This window comes from Herpailurus yagouaroundi, unplaced genomic scaffold (assembly GCF_014898765.1).
Source record: "Herpailurus yagouaroundi ecotype Mexico unplaced genomic scaffold, PumYag 188, whole genome shotgun sequence".
NCBI classification, from domain to species: Eukaryota; Metazoa; Chordata; class Mammalia; order Carnivora; family Felidae; genus Herpailurus; species Herpailurus yagouaroundi.
In genome coordinates, this window is record NW_024412419.1 from 23902311 (window position 1) to 23923051 (window position 20741).

A 20741-nucleotide genomic window follows, 5' to 3' on the forward strand; every position below is an offset into this window, starting at 1 on the left:
TTCGTGGGTTCAAGCCCTGCGTTGGGCTCTGTGCTGACAGCTCAGAGTCTGGAGCCTGCTGCCAAGTCTGTGTCTCCCTCTCTCTCTGCCCTTCCCCCACTCGCACTCTGTCTGTCTGTCTGTCTCTCTCTCTCTCTCAAAAATAAATAAAACATTAAAAAAAAAAGGCTGCCTTTTTAAAAGAGGGTTGTTAAACTTTGTTTCAGATCAGGCTTTTCTTGAGAGTTTTGTTAAACATGCAGAGTGTCAGCTCTCCTTTCCTAGACATTCAGATTCCACAAGCCCGTGGGGACCAGGAAGCTTCATTTTTAATGAGCAGCACTTCTGGGTCCTCCCTCCCCTAGCAAGGTGATCAGAAGCAGATGGTGTCGGGACACACTTGGAGAAACACTGCAAACTCCCTGTCGCACCCAGGAAGTCCCAGATTCTGTCACTGTTCATTTCTGGGGAAAGTTGTTAATGATGCAATGAACCCAAGAGGCTAGCCTGAGTCCCCCCAGGGTGGGTGGGGCTCCCGGCACTTCTACCCTTACTTGTTTCCTGTCCTCCCTGCCTTGGGGCCCCTGCCTCCAAAACTGGCACATGGTAAAAAGCTAAGGCGAAAGTACGAACCCCAGCCTCCTCGCTACCCCCAAGCTGGCAGGTGCTGACAAGTGACAGGATGATAGGATTTGTTTGGGATTGGATTAGGATACACTTGTTTGTTCAGGAACTAGATGAATCCTGACTATTTCCGTGGGCCACTGAAGTAAGCCTGGCCGCGTCTGCGGCACCTGAGCACAGACGACTCTGGTGGACATGAGAAGACAGGTTGTGAGCGAGGGGGCCGGGCCCTGGGAAGCCGCCTTGCCACAATGCTGTCATCCCCAGAAGGGCATGCTTGGATCATAATGGCTCTAGCTACAAATTCTATTAACTCTAATAGTTGTTCTGTGGTGAATGGATAATGCATTTAGCAGAAATAGACTCAATCAATTTATATGAAACACATAAAACTTTCTCATTGAAATTGGCATCTGTTCTTGAATCATAGAAGCGTGTGTAGAAATGGACAGTCTGTTACCCTTTCTTCTGGGCACATTAGCAGTGCTGTGGGTTAATTGGAGAGATGGGCCAAGAAAGCTCTGGCTGCTTTACCCCACATCCCTTCTGCCTTTAGAAACATGGGGCTGGTGATGGGGAGGGACCTGAAAACTGTCTACTTCAAACTTTGAGGGTTTTTTTTAATGTTTAATTTTTTTTGAGAGAGAGAGAGAGACAGACACAGAGACAGAGTGCAAGCAGGGGAGGGGCAGAGAGAGAGGGAGATACAGGCTCCAGGCTCTGAGCTATTAAGCACAGAGCCGAACGTGGGGCTTGAACTCATGAACCGTGAGATCATGACCTGAGCCAAAGCTGGACACTTAACCGACTGAGCCACCCAGGTGCCCCAAACCTTGAGTTTTGAAAGAAGCAGTTTTCGGGATGCCTGGGTAGCTCAGTTGGTTAAGTGTCCTACATCAGCACAGGTCATGATCTCATAGTTCGTGAGTTTGAGCCCTACATCTGTGCTGACAGCAGAGAGCCCGCTTTGGATCCCCTCTCCCCCTCCCCTCTCTCTGCCTCTCCCCCACTAGAGCGCTCTCTCTCGCTCTCTCTCTCTCAAAAAAATAAATGCTAAAAAAAAAAGAAAGAAAGAAAGAAAAGAAGCATTTTCTTGCCTTTGCCTGTGTTGACGTTAGCCCCTCTTCTCTGAGCTCTGCTACTTGTGGGTTTGCTGACAGGCCCCAGCTGTTACATGAGGAGAGAAAAGGCTGTGCAGAGGTGGGACACATCCCTGGACCTCAGTTTGCTAGTGCAAACCTGCCAAGGCTGTGCATAGAAGTTCTGACTCCTGGTCCAGTGCTCTTTCCATGATCCTACAAAGTTCTAAATGTCCGCCCCCACCCCCCACCCTGACCCTACCCTTTGGCAAGAGATGTCTACTGAGAAAACAGTAAACCAACGATCACTAAACACTCACAGGCAAGACTGTGATTTGATGCTAGGGCTCCATGAGTTACAGATACTTGTGGGCTGGGCCCAAGGTGTGTGCAGTTCTTATTACGTAAACTGAGCTAATTCCCTCTTGCCCTCCCTATACAACATGTGAGCTCACAGGAGAATGAGAGAGGAAGCTGAGGAAGCTGAGGCAGGATCACTGGAACTTGGGGGTCCTGCCTGTCCTTGTCTGGGCTTTGGGGGTGGGTGGCAGAGCCTGCTTGCACACTCATTACTGCTGAGACAGAGAGAGAGACAGGGGGAGAGAGAGAGAGAGAGAAACTCTGCAGTCCCGTGATTGCATTATCCCAACCATTTGGTTAGTGTAATTGTATGTGCAAAGCTGACAAATGTAATTTCCCCAGACTTAATACTTGCCCCATTTTCTCTCTGAGTTTCTTCATCTGATTAGCTAAGGTGACTCAGGCTTCCGAGAAAGCTTCGAGAAGCACCTGACAGGCTTTTCCTGCCTAGGTGCTCCAGTGGCTCAGCTCTGCCCCATGGGCTTGGGGGTAAGGCCACCCCCAAACCCTGAGGTCAGGCCCTCGACATGGGGCTGAATTAGGGGAAATGTGGAGTGTTTAGGGAAACCTGGATGTTTTGTGAGTACCTGTTTTCAAAAGGCCTGATGTGACCTTTGTGTTTCTAGGAGGTGCTCTAACACCTGTCAGGAGGAGAGCTGAAATGCCACCAGCCGCCCTTGTTCCAGCCCAGAGGAAACTGACAGTGCTGAACTTTGGGAAGACAATCTTGTTATTTTGTCTCCTCCATCCTTTGTTGGAAGGCTGGGGGCTGATTTGCTTCCTGGACGTGGGGGCAGGGACTTTCACCTGGGGTGCTCTCCTGCTCTCTTCCATTTTTAGTGTTTATCTCAGGACGGGGACACCTAAAGTGGCTTAGCTGGCTGAAAGAATGGAGACTTCGGGGTCGCATCTTGGCTCCACTCCTTGTCAGCTGTGGGGCTCATTCCTCCAGATGATCTTCTCATCCCACAGTGGTAATGACAGCAGCTACCCGTGGCCAGGGTGAGGACAGGAGGGATTGGTGTGTGAAACAGCCCAGCCCAGGGTCAGGCACGCTCCTAGATTGCTCCTCCCCTTCCTTCCCCTCCCTACCGCATCTCTCCCTCCTTCTCCAGAGGCCCTCCCAGGCAGAAGTTCTAAGCTAGGTTAAGCTTCACCTCGCAGGCCACGAGCTGCTGGTTTACAGGCCCACCCCTCCCTTCCCACCTGTGCTCTCCTCGTCTAGCCTGGGAGTTCTTTGGGTGCTCGACCTGGGTCTTGTTCTGTTCACCATCTCTGAGCACATAACTGGCCACAGAGGAAGTGTGCAAGGGCTGTGGTTGGGTCTAGATTAAAGCTGGGTGAAGGAGGGCCTCGGCATGGACCTAGGGTGCCCGTTCTCCCTGACCATGAGGCTGAGCCCTGGCCAAGTGGCCCCTCAGGGGGTGTGGTGGACATTGTCCTGTGGGTAGTAGGGAAGGGACACCCTGCTCATCCTCCTCCTGATGACTCAGAGACACCCCCACCGCACACTGCTAGGGGTGGGCGACAGGGTGGGACTGCGGCATCTGTCAGGGGGGTTAGGGGCTGGGAGCCTGCCTCAGCTTCTCTCTCCCTTCTTGCTCCCCAGGGCGAGAGCGGGTTCCTGGGAAAGCACTGCCTCTGTGCCCAGTTCTCTAAAGCCTGTCCAAGGAGCCTACTCAGGCTGCTTGGGGACGTGTTTGCCTCAGTGTCCTCTTCCCCTACAGTTGGGGTCATTCTGGAAGGGGGTCTGGACACAGAACGCTGACCCACAGCCACCTGCCTGTCCTTCCTGCTCTGAGGCGGGGCCGGGCAGCAGAGGAAGCTCCAGTCTCTCAGGCAGCCACTGGCTTCTGATTTTAGTCGGAGGTGGTGGGGTAGCGTTGTGGCTTTCCAGCCACCACATGATTTCATTAGTCTGAGTGGCCACTGTGCAGACCCTCATCGATGAGCCTTTTAGGGACAGTGGGAATTATATGGCAATAAACTGGGGAGTCAGGCGGGGTGGATGGCTGCTCCTAAGTGCTGGCTGCAGGGGAGCTGGCTGCCAATATCTGAGATCCGAGAACTGAGCTCAAGCCTCAAGTGCCCCTGGGTCAATCAATATGTGTTTCCGGAGCCCCTGCCATGTAATCAGTGCTGGTGGTTGGACAGGGCGGGGGCTTGCCACGATGTTTGCTGAACGGGTCCTGAATTCATGGTCGGGAGGCAGTGACTGACCAGGGCTGGGGAGTCGCTGGAGGTCAGTCCTTGGGGTGGGACAGTGAGGCGAGGCATCAAACAATGAACAGAAGGCCGCCTCCCTCACGCTAGCCCGTTTCATGAATGACCATGAGACAGAGTCAGGAAATAGAGAGGTGGCAGGCTCCCTTTCATGTGGAAAAATGAAAAGGTGTTTTGAGGTTTTAGTTAAAGGTGAAGGGAGGAAAGGGGAGAGATGAAGGGAAAAGCCCAGGTCTGGCCCCTGGGTTAGATCAGGCAGGAATCGGGGACAGAGAGAGCTCCACCTGGGGTGGCTTTTCAGGGCAGAGGAAGGAAGGGATTTCTTCCTTCAAAGACAGAACAAGGCTGATATTTATGTAATAAGTTGAGAGTCAGTGAAGTTAGTGTGAAGGTATAAACTTCTGCTTTTTTTTTTTTTTGTACTTTGCACTAAACGAGGATTTCACGTTATAAGCAGAAATTAAACATTTATCATTTATCTATTGCTATTTTAATGAAGCGACCTTCTATAGGAAAAAGAGTGTGGTGGACAGTGCCGAGCCCCTGCTTACCAAGGTTACTCGCACTACTCCCATACCCAGGCACGTGCACCACCCCTACCCTGGGGGAACCCCTGATCTGCTGGTGTCGGGCCGGGGGCTTCACAGCTTCTCTGGGGCGAGGCTCATAGGTCTAATAACTGCCAAGGAACATCATGCCGGGTTTAGAGACTGATTCTAAGAAATTTCCTCCTTGTACAAAGAGTAGCTGAGAAGTCACACCATGGTTTAGGGCCAGAGGCTGAAGAGGCCTGGGTTCAAAGCAGTAAGAGTCTTCATGAGAAGTCTTGCAGCCCAGAAAATGCTGAATAAAACAGCTTTGGTGGGGTGGGGAAGCCACGCTTTGGGGAAATGTGTTGAACCTGAAGGTTTTGGGCCTTTACCCGTGGTGGGCTAGCCTGTCTTTGTGCAACAAATAACGGCTTTGGGCCCAACCCTCTTTATGAGAAGAAGAAATCTGATGTAGGGTTTGCTTTGTTCAGTAAATGGGGAGAGGTTTCAAGGGACTGAGTGGAGGAAAGGATACCAGCTTGGTTCTCCTGTTTGGTTCCTGGGTATTCCCCAGTAGCTCCTTTGCACAACTTCCAGATGCTTCATTCGGCCAGGTGATAAGAGACCCAAAAAACATCCTTTTGGAGCCCATAGCCAGGATGTAGGTTCTGTTCCTTTTAAAGGTTGACCATCTTATTCTTTAGACCCCACTCCCCACTATAATCACCGCACGTATCTCTCTTCTGCCTTTTGCAACAAAAAATTTCCTTTACTTACATTTGTAAGTTGAACCCTTACCTGTAGGGTCAAAGATGGGGGTCTCTCTTGGTGTATTTTCCCAGGGTTTCGGCTCCTTGTTTGGGTTTCTCTCAAACAGATTTCTTGATTTGGGTGCTGTATCCTGTGGCACCTTGTCCTCCCCACTGACTAGAATAGAGAAGACCCCATGGGCTGAGTTAAGTGAGGCTCTGTTTAAGAGAGACAGATGAGTATGCCCCGGGGAAGGTGGGAGAGGCAGGTGGGCTTAGGTTAAGGAGGGATAGTGAGGCCCGGGGCAGTCTGGGTCGGGGACAAGTGCAAGGGACAGGGTGAACTCACTGGTGAGGTAGCAGTCCAGGCTGATGGAGATATTGTCAAAAGCCACGGTGGCTCTGGATCCTTGCCCCCACCACGCAACAATCTGCAGCCAGAACCTGTATGTGTGTCAAGAGGAGTGTGTGTAAGAACAACCTGGGTTGGTCATTTCTCAGGATTCAGCATCTGGTGAATGTGTGCCAATACTTGGCTCATTACCATAGTTGTTATCAGCCTTACCTAATCGCAGAGCAGTTGTGAGACTGGAGCAGTCCACAGCTCCCCCTACTTCTCCAGCACAGAGTACTTCCCTTTCGGAGGGATTGTTCCATATGTTAACCAGTTTAGAGTCTAGGACTTGGGTCCAGGACTCCCTGAAACTCTGAGGAGAACTCTTTCACTTTTTGGGTGTGGACGTTTGGACAGAAATGAGTGGGCTTGACATTCAGCAGGTACTCCTTGGTAGAGCTGAAGTCATTCTTTTAAAAAAAATTTTTTTTTAAACGGTTTTTATTTATTTTTGAGACAGGGAGAGAGAGAGCATGAACGGGAGGGTCAGAGAGAGGGAGACACAGAATCTGATACAGGCTCCAGGCTCTGAGCTGTCAGCACAGAGCCCGACGCGGGGCTCGAACTCACGGACCGCGAGATCATGACCTGAGCCAAAGTCGGCCGCTTAACAGACTGAGCCACCCAGGTGCCCCTGAAGTCATTCTTAAAATACTAAAATGCTTCTGTACCAACTGATAAAGAGCCATTGTCCCCCAAGTGTCCCATGTTGTTGCCTCAGGCAGCCTGGCTCCTTCCCTGGTATTCTAATTTTTCACATTATCCAGCAACCAAAACTTTAACCCAGTCCGGGTCTCAAGGATCTAGTGTCTCATCCAGCATCGGTCTCCACTGGGGTTGGTCTGTGTAGTGCCTGACCTGTTGTTAAATATCAAATAATTTGACTAAGACCTGGGGGTTTGTAACCAACACAGAGTGGGCTGTAAGTATTAACAGGAAACCCATCGAGGTTTCCTCACAGAGAAGGTAGCATTTAAGTTGGTTTTGAAAGAAGGCGAGGACTTGGAAATGTGGATGGGGATGGTGAGGGAGGGCATCTGCAGTGGAGGAAGTGGAGTGAGGGATGTGTCAGAGCAGGGCAGAGCCCCCATGGCTCACGTGTGAGTGGTGTGGAAGGACACAAAGACAGTGAGAGGCACGTGTGTATCACACACCCACATCAGGCTTCTCCACAAGCCTTGGCAAGATCACAGTTGTCTCAGATTTCCCCGGGGGACATGGTTTGCAGGTGAGCTTCCAGCTCAAGCCTGTGTAACATGGGACACAGCCAGGCCTGGGATTCTCAAGTGGCCAACAGGGGCCTTAACACTGTCATCTTGTCCTGTTTACAGCAGTTGCCAGGGTTAGAAAGACGCTGCTTGCAGGCAGCAAGAGAACAGGTGCATAGAGCCATGTGGGGATGGTGACTGGAAGGATTCACATTCCCAGGTGGAAGAGCAGTGGGTAAGGGCCCCACAGCCCACCTTTCTGATTCTCCTCTCTGGGTCACCATCTCCGAATCTGTCATCCACAGGCTGAGGAGCCAGGCCAGGCGCTGAGCACCATGGGGGTAGCTTCCAGGAGGCCGTGGGTGCCTGAGCAAGTAAATTACATGTGTGCACCCACTGAGTGTGGGGGAGAGGGACAAAAATCCCTGTTTTGCCCTAACTGGGCCCTTCCAGGGAGGCTGCACGCCCCCCCCCGCTCTCCCACCCCTCTCTCTGCCGTCCTTCATCATTACTGAGAGATTAGGACTGCAAGCTTCTCAACCAGCCACTGGGCCTCTTAGCATGGAAGGCATGATGTACGCTGGAGCTGGAATGGTTTCTAAATAGAAGAGTCTCTAAAGTGCGCTGCAAGGCAACGGCAGTGGCAGCTGCTGTTTAAAAGAGTTTGATTGACACCGGGAATTGCACATATTTTGAGTCAGGAACACTCCTAACAATCAGGGAAGACTCAATCAGATGTCGGATCAGATGTAAACATGCAATGCTGCCTCTGTCCACTCGAAAGGCCACACTGCCAACCCTTGCTCCCCAAATGCTCCAGACTCCTGAGGCTGCAGGAAGGGACAGGGGGGACAAAGGGGGCTCATGCTGGGGTGTGGGGAGGGCAGGGGTGAAGCAGAGGAAGTTTGTGAATGGGGTCAGGGGAAGGTAGGTGTTGGGGCAGAGAGGGGGCAGCAAAACCAATCTGGGAGTTTCTTTTCTGTGGGAGGCACTAGCCAAGAGGCCAGATGGCCATCAGGACCACCCAGATCCAGGATTTTCTGTTTGGATGGTACCTGGTTGTGTGTCTTTAGCTGAACTTCATGTGAAGAAGAGATTGCTCCTGGCTCTGCTCCCTGCTCCCTGCTGAAGATGGGTGAGGCCTTCTCAAGGCTCTCAGTCTTTCTGGTGCAACCAGTCTTTCCTGTTTTGGTCTCCTGTACAGATACCAAGTCACTCTCCAGGGTCAGCTGTGGCCTCAGGTCTTGAGTTCTAGCATATACCAGATGTACTGCTTTGGTAATGAGGGAAAGTTCTAGCATGTACCAGGTGGACTGCCCTGAGACTGACAGGAAGTTCTAGCATGTACCAATTGGACTGCTCTAGAATTGGGGGAAAGTTCTAGCATGTACCAGGTGGACTACTCTGGGTCTAAGGGAAGGCAAGGTCCATGCCGCATTACTGCCAGGATTATGGGGCCAAGTGGTTCCAACAAACATATAGGTATTCCACTGCCCTTATCCCAAAGCCTTAGCTCTGTATGGAGAAAGAAAGCTGAGCCCCCATGGCTGGTAGAGCTTAGCTCTCCCTCTTCATGGGCAGCCCAGTCAAGGAGAAGGGAAGAGCCAGCTTTTTGGGGATCCTCAAACTCCCTCACTGATCTGTGCTGTTTAAAAACATGGCAGCTGAGGTCTTTATAGCCTTAGCATGGATTTCTCTCCCTGCCACTCAATAGTTCACACCTGCTCAGTTCTTTCAATTTCTCCAAAGATGACATTTTTGATTGCATGGGTTATTGTTGTTTTTTTCTTTTTTTCCTCAGCTGGTGGGGTTTGGAGCTTGTTGATACAACAGACTTGGCTAGAGATCTTGGTTGGAGCCAGTCTTTGCCTAGAGAATGCACCCCTTGACTCTGTCATGCTCAGCTTTACAGAGAGGCCTGTTGAAAATTGGCCTCGGGGGATCCTGGGAGGCGGCCACTGGGGCAGTGGGCCAGGTTTAGAGGGGACGGCCTTGAAATTCAGTATCTCCCAGACTCACTGGGCAGATCTTTGCATAGAAAATGCTAAAGCTGCTCGTGCACAGCTCAGAAAACACGCAGTTTCGTTCAGACAACAGACTGCTAATGGACAGTGAATATAGTGCCTTATTTGCCACTCTGCCAGCCTTAGGGATTGACAAACCTAATTAAGTTCACTTAATGATTTTAAGTAGCTGACAAAAAGGTGTGTGTCTGAATGTGGACTGAGGGATTAGTAATGCTTTAGAGAGAGAGCAAGAAAGAATGGCTGGCTTGGGTAAAAAGCATTTATTTAACGGATGGGCACCGCGTCTCAGATTCCTCTGGACCATTTAGTGGGCTCAGAAGAGGGGGAGCGTTCTGCATCCCCTTTTGCAGCTGGGACTTGTCTGGGCTCTGGCTGCTTAGGAGAGAGAGGGCAGATACTGCTGAGGAAAAATGCTTTCTCCGATTTCTCACTGCGCACTTGATTTGCTCGGCAAAAGTCTTCTAAAATGGACTGTCACAAAGCTTGGGTCGCGGTATGCATTTCTATTAGAATAATGTATGTGATGAAAAAGCCCTGCCGCATCCATCCTATTATCTGCATAATTGACTTCAGTTACCAGTTGAAAAGGAGGGGCCGATGGCCAGCTTTGGGATCCTGGGACCAGCCTGTCTGGGATCAACATGGCTAGGGCTGGACACGTGTGCCCTGCCTGACTCTGGAAGCCTTTGGCTCTCACACAGTAAAGTGGGCCTGTACATTAAAGGCCAGACTCAGTAGTTGGGAGCACCCTCTCTTCCTGCTCAACCCCGACTCTCAGAAGTAATTTACCATCTTCTGATTTGGTTTCTCCCTGTGCATAATGACACCAAGAGCAGTGAGGAAAAGTCCATACAGAGTGATTCCAAGGTTGCCAAGGGCCATAGAGATCTTTCGCAATGAATTGGCTTCTGTGAGGGAGCCCTTTGCAGTAGAATAGGGGAGAAAATGAGTTTTCAGCCAGGCTGAGCAAGCACGGAGAATCACTCACACTCTTCAACAATCTCAGTCTCAGGCTTCCAGGCACTGGCTGTCTGTGACTAATGGTTCTGGTTCCCACATTTGCCCTGGCCCGCCACCAATCTGAAAGGTCGCCTGCCACATGGGTGTTCCACCAGACTTCAGGGCGGGGAGAAGCCCTTCTCTGGCAAGTTCCCATATTGCTCTTTCATTTTCTCATTGTGGGTCATGTATATCAAGCTCTTCCTGGGCCGTAGGAGCAACTGGGCGCCTGGAGGGCTGTCCAGAGCTAGAAGGAATCTGCAGTCATTCTTTTCAAGAGACTGAGAAGTCCATTCCACCTTCCAGAGACATTTCTAACACTGACCTCTTCCTCTTCTCTTTGCTGCTGTGTCAGCTTATGGTTTGAGAGCTGAGGTAGTGCCAGAGATGGAGGTGCCCTCCATGGTGGGAAGACAGAGGAAAAGGGTGGTTGCTGGTTTCCTTCTATCCTGACAAATATCTTTATGAGCCTGAATTACCAGCTTTCTCTGCTTGGTGAAGGCTGAGTTTCAAAAGGTAGAGTGGAGTGAATTCTGGGCTACATAGTTGGTAGGACTCTGGGCAAGTCACTGAAATTTGTTAGGCACCATCTTTTTTTAATTTTATTTATATTTTTAAAAGTTTATTTACTTATTTTGAGAGAGAGAGAGAGAGAGAGAGAGAGAGAGAGAGAGAGAGAGAATATCAATCCTAAGCAGGCTCTGAGCTGTCAGTGCAGAGCCCGATATGAGGCTCGATCCCACAAACTATGAGATCATGACCTGAGCCGACATCGAGTCACATTTAACCAACTAAACCACCCAGGCACCCTGGCACCATCTTGGTTTTTAAAAAAAATACCTATGTAATGTGGGTATTTTCACAGTGGAAGCTTTTCTTTAACATGGGAGATTCTGATTCATTGTTCCTGTTTTATATATATTTTTAGAAATCTGTGCTTCCTCAGGTAGTGTTATAAATTCCATATCTCCCCCTCTGGCTTTGAGCAAAGATTATTTGAGCACCTACTATGAGTTCAGGCATGCTGTCTACAGCTGGGAATATAGAGGTGCACAAGAAAGACATCAACCTTGACCTTGAGGAATTCATATAACTTGTGATTCATATTATTCAGTGACTAGGGTATTTCTAAACACCTTTTTAGTTCTGTCCCTATAGAGCTAGAATGTACAACCTAGGGAAACACTGAATCTGGGTAGTGAGAGAGAAGTTAAGAAAGACTTTGAAGAACTGAATGCCTAGGATAATGGTAGGGCTTTGGACAGAAGAATCACACAGGAGGGGGCATATTGAAGGTGTGGGCAGGATGCCAGTCAGGCAGCTAGAAACCCAGGTATGGGACTCAGGTGAGATAAAGATGATGTGTCACCTGCACAGAAGTGAGAGAGGAAGTGGTGAACGCCAGTGAGGTCCTAGAGAAAAGCACGTATAGAACTGGATTCTGCTTTGTTTCAAATATCAGCAGCCCAGTTATCCCCTAAATTCCAAACTTTGTGCTTGGGGAGAGAAGGGCCGAGAACATAGGTTTACATTTTCAGAGGCACTAAGAGTTATGAAAAATATGTGCATCTGTTGACTTGTAAATTGAGCTGTGGCTATTACCAAGAAAATCTTGAGCTGATCCAAACATCCTGCTATTCTAAAGGGGTTCACTTATTGCCATTTTGAGCGACTCCTTCTTAAAACCAGGCTCACAGGCAGGATCCGTCTCACTGTTTTGCACTCTTGATTGTAGAAACTTAGCAATCAAAAGCAACAACTTGTCCCAAACGTCACAGTAAATCAGTGTTAGAAATAGGATTTAAAGCTCAGAATTGCTAATCTACTCTTTGCTCCAGTGATCTGGGATATTTCCTGAGAAAGAAACAGGACCAGATCCTTTCAGAGTTATGAATGTTTGATTTGTATATATCTATGCCTGGCTGCACATTGCATTGCTGAGCCACCAGCCACATTTCTTCCACTATTCTCAGAGGGCCAGCCCAAGGCTGTCCTGGGCCAATGGTGCCATGTGGAAGGTGGCAGCCTCTTCTCCCCCAGCCCATTTTCCCCCCTTTCTAAGTCCCACTTCCAGGCTCAAAGCATTTCACATTTGGTCCCTCACAGAGCCTTCAATAGTCTCCTTGTTCTGGTTTCCCATCTCTGTGCTCAATGGCTATTACCCACAGTGCAGAGTCCAAAATATGTGGCCTAATATCCTTGCTCACTTTCTCCCAAGGAGATTGCTCAGGATTCTCTGATATGACCTAGTTGGCTACTCTTGAACCCACATAAAACATTCTTGCCTATAAGCCTCCACTCACCCTGATGACCTTCTTTGGAATGCTCTTATTCCTTTCCCACTTCAGGAAGATCTAAATTTTCCACAGGGTCCACCACCTTATAATAATTCGTGTTCTCCATTTCATCCTCCCTGACATGGAGGTCACCATGCCATCTGAACACAGACCATGCTGTCAGCCTCTGCACAATACTTCATGTATTGCTGTTTCCCTCTCATTGCATATGCTCTGTGTCTCCCCCAATCCCCTAGCATGCAGGCCTTGTGACTGGCAAGAGGCTGGTTCATATACCCCTTTCCATCCTCTGTGCTTGATGGAGGCTTAAAATATGTTTGCTGATGATGTGACAATGACATTTCCCTAGTCACTCAATTCCCTGTCTTGCCCACAAGACATCTGAATCTGACATTTTGTGTCAATGACTTCCAAGTGTGGTCAAATATCAAAATTGCTTTAAGAAAGGAGAAATTCAGTGAAAGAAATTCTGGGGTGATTTCTGCCAAAAAGTAAGGTTTTGCTACATCATAAAATTTTGGGAATGAAACATTCATGCTTTAGAATAGATCCTGGAATTGATTTCAGCCTTGAATTATGAAGGTTCTAGGAGAAGACTAATCAATGGTCAGAGTAGCTAAATAAGGAATTGGTATTCTCAAGTGACACTCTGATAGATGCCCAGAGATAAAGGCTGTATTCCTTGGCTTATTCCATGATACATCATTCCCCCCCCCCCCCCCATCAAATTCATTTTCCCTTCTTCTGGGCACAGCTAGACTACATTTCTCAGCATCCCTTGCAGTTAAGTATGATCTTGTGACTGAGTTCTAGCCAATGGAAAATGAGATGAAGTAATGACTCACAAAAATCTTCCTATATGAGAACCCCTCCCATGCCCTTTCTCCATTGGCTGTCTTAATGCAAAGGATTCCAAAACTGGAGAAAAGGATTGAGCCACAGGGAGAAGGAGGCTGGGCCCCTGAAGGACAAGATGGAAAGTCACTATTCAACTAGCACACTAATTTTGGATTTCACATGAGCAAGAAATAAATTTCTTTTGTACATCCTTGAGGATTGGAAGTTTAATGTTACTTTTAGTAGTGTTACCCAACTAACGTATCGTGTAGCACAAACCTATTTGCTTAGGTGTTCTCCATGTATCTGACATGGTTGGGTTGATGACTAACTCACTTCTTTGAGTAGGATTATGGGTAAAGTTAACCCTTGTCTGGCTGCAGGACTCAGAAGTACCCTTCCCTCACAACTACAATCATCACCTAGTTCACACTCTATCCCACTCGAGGACTAGGGACATGCCTGAGTAAGGCAAAGTGGATTCAAGGAGTGTGGTCTAGTGCTCTGGGATGCTAGTTTCCTCATCTCTCTGGGGAAGGTAAGGAGAGCAAAGTCAAGTTTTCCATGAAGAGCTCTGAGCTTGCTGGGTTTACTCAGTGCTATGCACCCTGCTTCACCTAAATTTACCCTGGAGCCTACCATTTTCTCCTAGTGCAGAGAACTGACTCAGGCTGATGTGAATAAGCATGCTGAGATCCCCAGCCCCTGTAGCTTCAGGAAGGGACACTTGCACTGCCACAGCTGGTTAGGGGCAGAAAACACCTTTTTTTTTTTTTTTTCTTTACCCACTATGAAAAGGGCCCTAGAAGTGCTGGGTTTTTTTGCCTGTGTACATGGACTCAGGGAAGTCAGACTCACTCAGGACAGGTAGGCACCACCTGAGAAAGCAGACCCTTGAGATCTTCCCCTTCCCTCTGCCCTCACCTCTGACTTTGAAGCCTATGGAGCCACTCCCGAGTGAGTGCCTGATGTGCATCTGTTGGTAGTGAGTGAATGAACAAATGCAGGCTACCCAAGGTGACAGTCATTGCTCTTCTGTTGGCATGGACATATCTGGCAGAGGGAGAACCCCAAACTGGCTACCAGAGAGGAGCCTGTTTGGAAGTGAGGAGCTCCAACAGCTGTGGCTTATTGAGCCTCATGATGTTCTCTCTGTCTGTACTTCCCTCTTCTCTGGCTCTTACTGTCCTGTGATACAAAGGTCTGTTTTCCTACCAGGCTCCCCCTATAGATGACATTCCTAGAGGGCTGAAATACATTACTTGTCCAGGTAAGTTTGTCACTTGGCACCAAGTAGGGCAGTAAGTGTTGGCTGGATAAATACATAATATCTGGATGATTTTGGAGGTTAGTACCATTTTACACTGGAGCATCCACAGGTGTTCTCTGGTGGACTGAAAGGAGATAGAAGGAGCTCTAAGAAAGAGCCTCTATGTTTAACTACCTGTAGGACCTTGATTTAACCCCTCTGTGCCTCTGTTTTCTCACCTGAAAATGGGGATGACATCTCCCCCAGCCACCCAGAAGTGTGGGACAGAGTGGGCGCCTCGAGTTGTGAGGGGGTAGAGCACTCTGGGAGGCAGGTGCAAGGCTGCTATGGGCAAGGGACATGGGACAGAGTGTAGGGTGGTCCAGGAGCTGTTGTGACCATGAAATGTAGCCTGTCCAGCGGAGGAGTAGCAGACACTGGTGTGTTGGGTTTGCAGGGGTGACATCTTCTTCTTTCATAGGCATCTCTCCTTTCTGGGGAAGGACTGGTGGAGGCAAAGCAGCTATAAATGGAAACTTTCACAGAAGGGAAGGCAGGCATAAGGTGAAAAACCCAGGCAGGGCCTGACCTTTCACTGGCTTCTCCTGGGGACCATGTAGGCATTATATGACCTCGACTTTCTGTGTCAGTCCTTATGGAAGCGAACTGTATTCTCTACCAGAGCGTGGTTTGTTAAATGTATAACTAAATGTATTTTATTTTTATGCTTTTGTTAGACATGGTACATTACTACATTTGCAAATGAAAAATGCCTATTAGGACTTATGCTCTAGCTCTAAAGTGGAAATAGTCAAAGGCATGCTAGAGCGGTGACTTGAAAAACCACATGGGGAAGGGGCCATTGTGTTCCAGAAGAAAAAGAAGAGAATCTCCCTGTGCTGGTGATGCTGCCTGGGCTGGAGATGGGAGAAGGCAGGCAGGTAAGGGCTGGGTGGGAAATGGTCTTTAGCAGGAGCTGGGCTGCAGAATTAAGATGATGGGTTTCAGTGGTAGATGGTGAAAAGGGAAGACAATAAACTAAATCAGAATGAATAAGGGGTGTGGCCTAAAAAATCCCAAACCAAAATGTTTTGTTAATAACAATGGCTATCACTTATCAAGTTTTCTATTACATGCCAAGCACTGTGTCTTCATTTCCTCAGGCATGTACATAGAAGTAGACCAGCCTAAGGGCTAAGAGAAAATTATTTAACCTCTTTAGACCTCATATTCCTCTTATAAAAAGGGGGATTAATTTTGGTATCTATCCCAAGGGATGTTTTAAGGATGGAATGAGATAATGCATGTTAACTACTTGTTACAGTGACTGGCATTAACAAATGCTGGCTCTGGTCACTATTATTTCTAACTCTTCTCATGGCTCTATGAGGAAGCTTTGGTTCAATTTACAGATTGGTTCAGATTTAAAAAAATCTGAATTAAACACAACTTTTTAGGAGTGTGTTTAGACCTGCAAACTGAGGTTCATTGGAAATTTCTGGATTTCCTCTCCCTGGAAGTTAATTGCCTCTCTACTCAGGTAATAAATGATGAAAATGCCCCTCTAATGCCTTTCTCATCACCAAAAGATACTACACAAAGGGGCAGTATTGTTACTGATAGCACCCTATGTAAAGTGGAGATTCTGTGGATGAGAAACAAGACTGGGATATGAGAAAAATCTTGGCTCTGTGGAATTTGGCCTAAGTATATAAAGACATAACTCTCAGTTTAACAGATTCCATTTGAAAGATGCATTTGTCAAACACACTACTTGTCTTTTAGGACAAAGGATACAAAAGGAACAGAAATCTAAATATCTCCAGAGGGAACATTTTTTCTTGTTAGACTATGTATATAGGATATGGCTAAAAGCCTTTATAATGATAATGCTGGGGAATAGAGCCTCCACATGAACATTAGGTTATGTACTTTCTATTTGGCTGTATGATAGCAGTGATTTGTGGGACAAGCTTTGATCCATAGTGTTTTGAAATCTATCTTGTAATGAGTCAAACTTAGCACCTGCTTCTGCTCTGTGAGCGTGTCAGAGCTTAAGATGGTGTGGGAACATTGTGCTTAATTTACTAGGATATATTATTATAAAGAGAAAAACTAGGTGTATGTCCTTATAAAAGACTGACAGATTGAGGTAAGAGAACTTGCCTTTCGTCCATTTGAGTAAAGATAGAATTAATTCCAACAGAAAGAATGGCAATTGAATGGGGGAGAGAATAAAGAAAACTAGTTATATGAGGTGGCTGTAAAGTAATGAGATAACTTTTAAGCACACATTGAGCCAATATTTGAATTGGTGTTGCCCTTCAAAATTACCTTGAAAGAACATATCTGTATTCCAGGGGTGTTGCTATTGCTCAAAACATCATGGGCACTACTCATGGAGATTTTTCTCTTTATAATATGGATTTATGGTTAATATCACTTCATGATGACAGACTATGGCGTTATTCCTATTCCTCTGCCTGTTTGTAAATGGACAGAAGAAATACCATTCCATGGATCAGTGTCTCCCCATTATAAGCCTTTATATACCGATGGCATATTCTCTGAGCTTTCACAGAAAGACTACTATGTGGTGGCAGCAATGTGAATATAGCTCTTTGCTCTCAAGTGCTCAGCTCTAGATCTCTCTACTCAAAAGGATTAGGGCACACAATTAGGATCAAAGTCTTTCTTATAAAGTGATTCTGACAGAGCAGTGACCAGAGATAAAGGAAGTCCAGGTACCAGCCAAGTCTCTAAAGAAAATTCCTTGCCATAAGAGTAATAAATGCTGGTTGATTTCATCTGATGGGACACAGGTGTTGCTTTGGTATACAGAACACTTTGCAGCAGTATTTATTGTAATGTGATTTTATTTGTTTTGTTAGATTGAACACAAGAAGAATGTTAGATGGATTCCAGTAAGTGAAATTCTCAGTTAATTCAGCTGGAATTTGGAAATGTATGCAATTTCTCTCAACACATCATTCTGTAAACACATATTTGTTGGACATATGATGTGTGTGTTAGGAATGGTTCTAGATGTTCAAGGAACAGTGATATATAAGACAGATCTGATATCTGTCTTATATTGTTAATGTGTATATTCAGGTATTAAAAAAATAGATAGTAAAGAGTGACAAATTATAGAGATATTTCAGGAGCCATGAGAATATATTGTAGGTGTACTATAGTCTAGAGGTCTTTAAAAAGTGAAGGAAGAGTGGCAGTTAGGGAAAAGGAAGGTAGAGGAAGAACATGTCATGTGAAGAGAATGGAAGGTACAAAAACCTGTAAGAATCTAGCAAAGTATAACTGAACTGAAAGAAGTATCTAAAAGATGGGAGCTCTTTAGAGCTAACCTGTAAACCCTAATAAAGCTGCTTCAAAAAACTCTGTAATGCATGCAATGTAATGTAATGTTGGAGAACCTAGGATTGGAAGAGATTTGGGCTAACATTGGGAATAAAGTTCCTGCTCCTTCAAGGTCCTTGATTGAGGAGCTGTCCACGATGCGAGTGCTGAATAGCTGAAGTCAGAACTTGCCTAAGGAAGCAGGTGGTACAGGAGCTAGTGACTACCTAAAGGTTGGGGGAGAGGAGAGTTCTTCTTTGTCTTTTATCCATTTTCCTTCTCTTTCCCTTATATATTTCCTTCCTCTACTTCTCCCTCCTCCCATTTTCATTTTCTGGCAATCTGGCAGCTATAGCTCACTCTCTCTAGGAGGAAAAGGAAGAATATGTTTCTTGCTCCTTCCCCTTAGAAGGAGTCTACACAACACTGATGACAGAAAATTCAGAAAAACACTCACCTCTATCATTTTGGGGTTGCATGACTAGTTATTATTGCTAAATGGTCCATCCCAGCCTCTTCTGAGGCATCAGGTGGGGAGATTATTATTATTATTGTTATTGTTATTATTATATTGTAGTTATTATTAGTAGTTATCACTGACTGAGCACTTACTGTGGGCGAGGAAGCTTACCAAGAACTTTACTCTCTAAGCCTCAGAGTAAACTTTATTATCTCTGTTTTATACAACATGACTTGACTTGGAAGATCAGTGGTTGTGACTTGTGCTACTTTTTTCCCAATAAGTTATCTGAGGCTACATAACTGAGAGATGAGGGTGGAGGATGTGGGAAATAAAATTCATTGATACTTACTATATATAGATGCTTTTGACAGTCATTTTATTTAGTCTCATAACAATGCCGTGAAGTTGTACTGTGATGATACTTTACAGATGTGGCCACCAAGGCCCAGAGAGGTTCAGTGATTGGTTGGGGTCACACAACTAGTGAGTGTCGGAGACAGTTTTAAACTTGGGACTATCTGATCCTAAAGCCTATGGTCTTTTATCCACAGTGCTTTTTTAGTTTTATGGGCCAGTCACCTCTACTGGTAAGCGATTTTAGCAACTGAAAACTGCCATGCCTCCTTCTCCTGCAGTTCCATTTACCTCTGGGTCTTGATGCCTTCTATACCATCTTTAGCTCTGGGTGGGGGGAGTAGCTTCCTACATCAGAGCATGTCAGTGGTGTGCAGGCTCCTGGTGAATGGAGTCACTTGTGTGTTCTGTAATTGCGCACTTATTAGGTCACAAGGCATCAGCAAACCAAGCTGGCCTTTGTCTGAATCCCCACTGGACAGTTTGGTCTCAGTACCAATATTGGAAATGTCAGTCTGGTAAACAGCTTTTAACAGGGAGGAGGGAGGCTGAGAACAAAGTCTCCTTCAAACAAAACTCTCACGGATGGGAGTGAACAGAGTCAACATCTTACTTGCTTTAAATCCCCTGGAGTGGTTATGAAAGAGAGAGGACTTGCTGGATTGAAGAGAAAAAACCCCTTTGATTCATCTGAATTAATTTAGCATCTCCCAGGAGGAAGGGCTCTGCCATCACCTTCCTGTTCTCCATCCCCTGCATACAACTCTCACAATCCCGGAGGACAAAAGACCAGTCTGTGGTAGGGAGTGCCCACACTGCCCCTTCTTCCACTTTAATTAAATCCATTTGTCCTAGGGGTAGCACTGTGCCTCAAGATGTCCAAGGGCTTTGATCTTTAGCCCACACACATCTGAAGGAGTGGGAAACTAGTGCTCAGAGTGAGGACAATCACTTCTTCCTATGACAGCACAGCTGAAGTTATGAGCTCTTGGAAATAGCAGACTCTGTGAAGTTTGAGTGAAGAATTTGAGACCCAACTTTATCCTTACAAAGCTGCATGCCAACTGGCATCACCTTCACCTTGCCTTAAGCTCTTTGTCCTCATTTTTCAGAGGCGAATTCATCAGGATGGTAATTTGGATGGGTTTTAAGAGTCTAATGCAGAGGAGCTAGGGTTGCTGGGTTTGATATTTAGCCTGTTAAAGTTGGCTTTCCCCCTCCAGATCCACTTATCTGCCCCCCCTTCTAGAAATAACTCCCACCCTCTGCCCTCTGCCTATTTTGTTCTGGGACAGATTAGCACACCAGCCATCAAGGGTTCAGTATGATTCATCAAGGAGTCATGTGAGCTGCTGTGCTAGGCTGGGCACTGCTTGCTCCAGGCTGGCTGCAGGTGGCAGACTGGTGCCATCCCGGGGAGACAAGTGGCAGTTGATCTCAGTGGTTACTTCTCCATTGCAGAGCCATGCAAAGTCAATGATCTTCTAGTCCAACCCTCTCAGCTTAAAGATGAGGAAACTGAGACTCAGAGAGGTTCAAGGTCACAAAGCCACTAGTGATCGAATTTAAATAGGAGTCAGGGCCTCTGGTAGAATCACTCCTCTGTTTAGTGAAGAATTTACCTTCTCCTTCATCTACTTGCTTCAGGGACCTGACTCCACAAAGTCCTGGACTTGGACTGACCTGAGCACCAGTCCTCATTCTGATGCCAACTTGCTGGTGCCGATAACTCTTCGGTTCTTGATGAGAATCTTGTGAAAGGGCAGGGTGGGGAACGTGATGAGGTCTGTACTGCCTATGTCACAGTTTTGTTGTTAATAAGGGATAAATAAAATGTCAAATGGGAAAGTAAGGCAAAGTGCATTAATTAGGAGAAAATATACATATAAAGCCTGATTATTATTTGGCAGTAATATGAGTTGTTCAACTCATGAGTATGAATTTTATTTCTACTACAGATACTGGAGGCAGTGAATCAGGCCAGGCTAGTGATACAAGAGATAAGTGCTCAT

General features: G+C 46.8%; 1 protein-coding gene across 1 annotated transcript in view; it reads right to left on the reverse strand.

Moving 5' to 3' along the window:
- The window catches only part of ALK (ALK receptor tyrosine kinase), a 682318-nt gene that overhangs the window by 74731 nt on the left and 586846 nt on the right, over positions 1-20741 (reverse strand). Inside the window, exons 10-11 of the mRNA XM_040496415.1 lie at positions 5894-5988; positions 5594-5722 (exon numbers count right to left, since the gene is read on the reverse strand). Coding sequence (XP_040352349.1) covers positions 5594-5722; positions 5894-5988 — 224 coding nt within the window. The remainder of the gene's footprint in view (positions 1-5593; positions 5723-5893; positions 5989-20741) is intronic.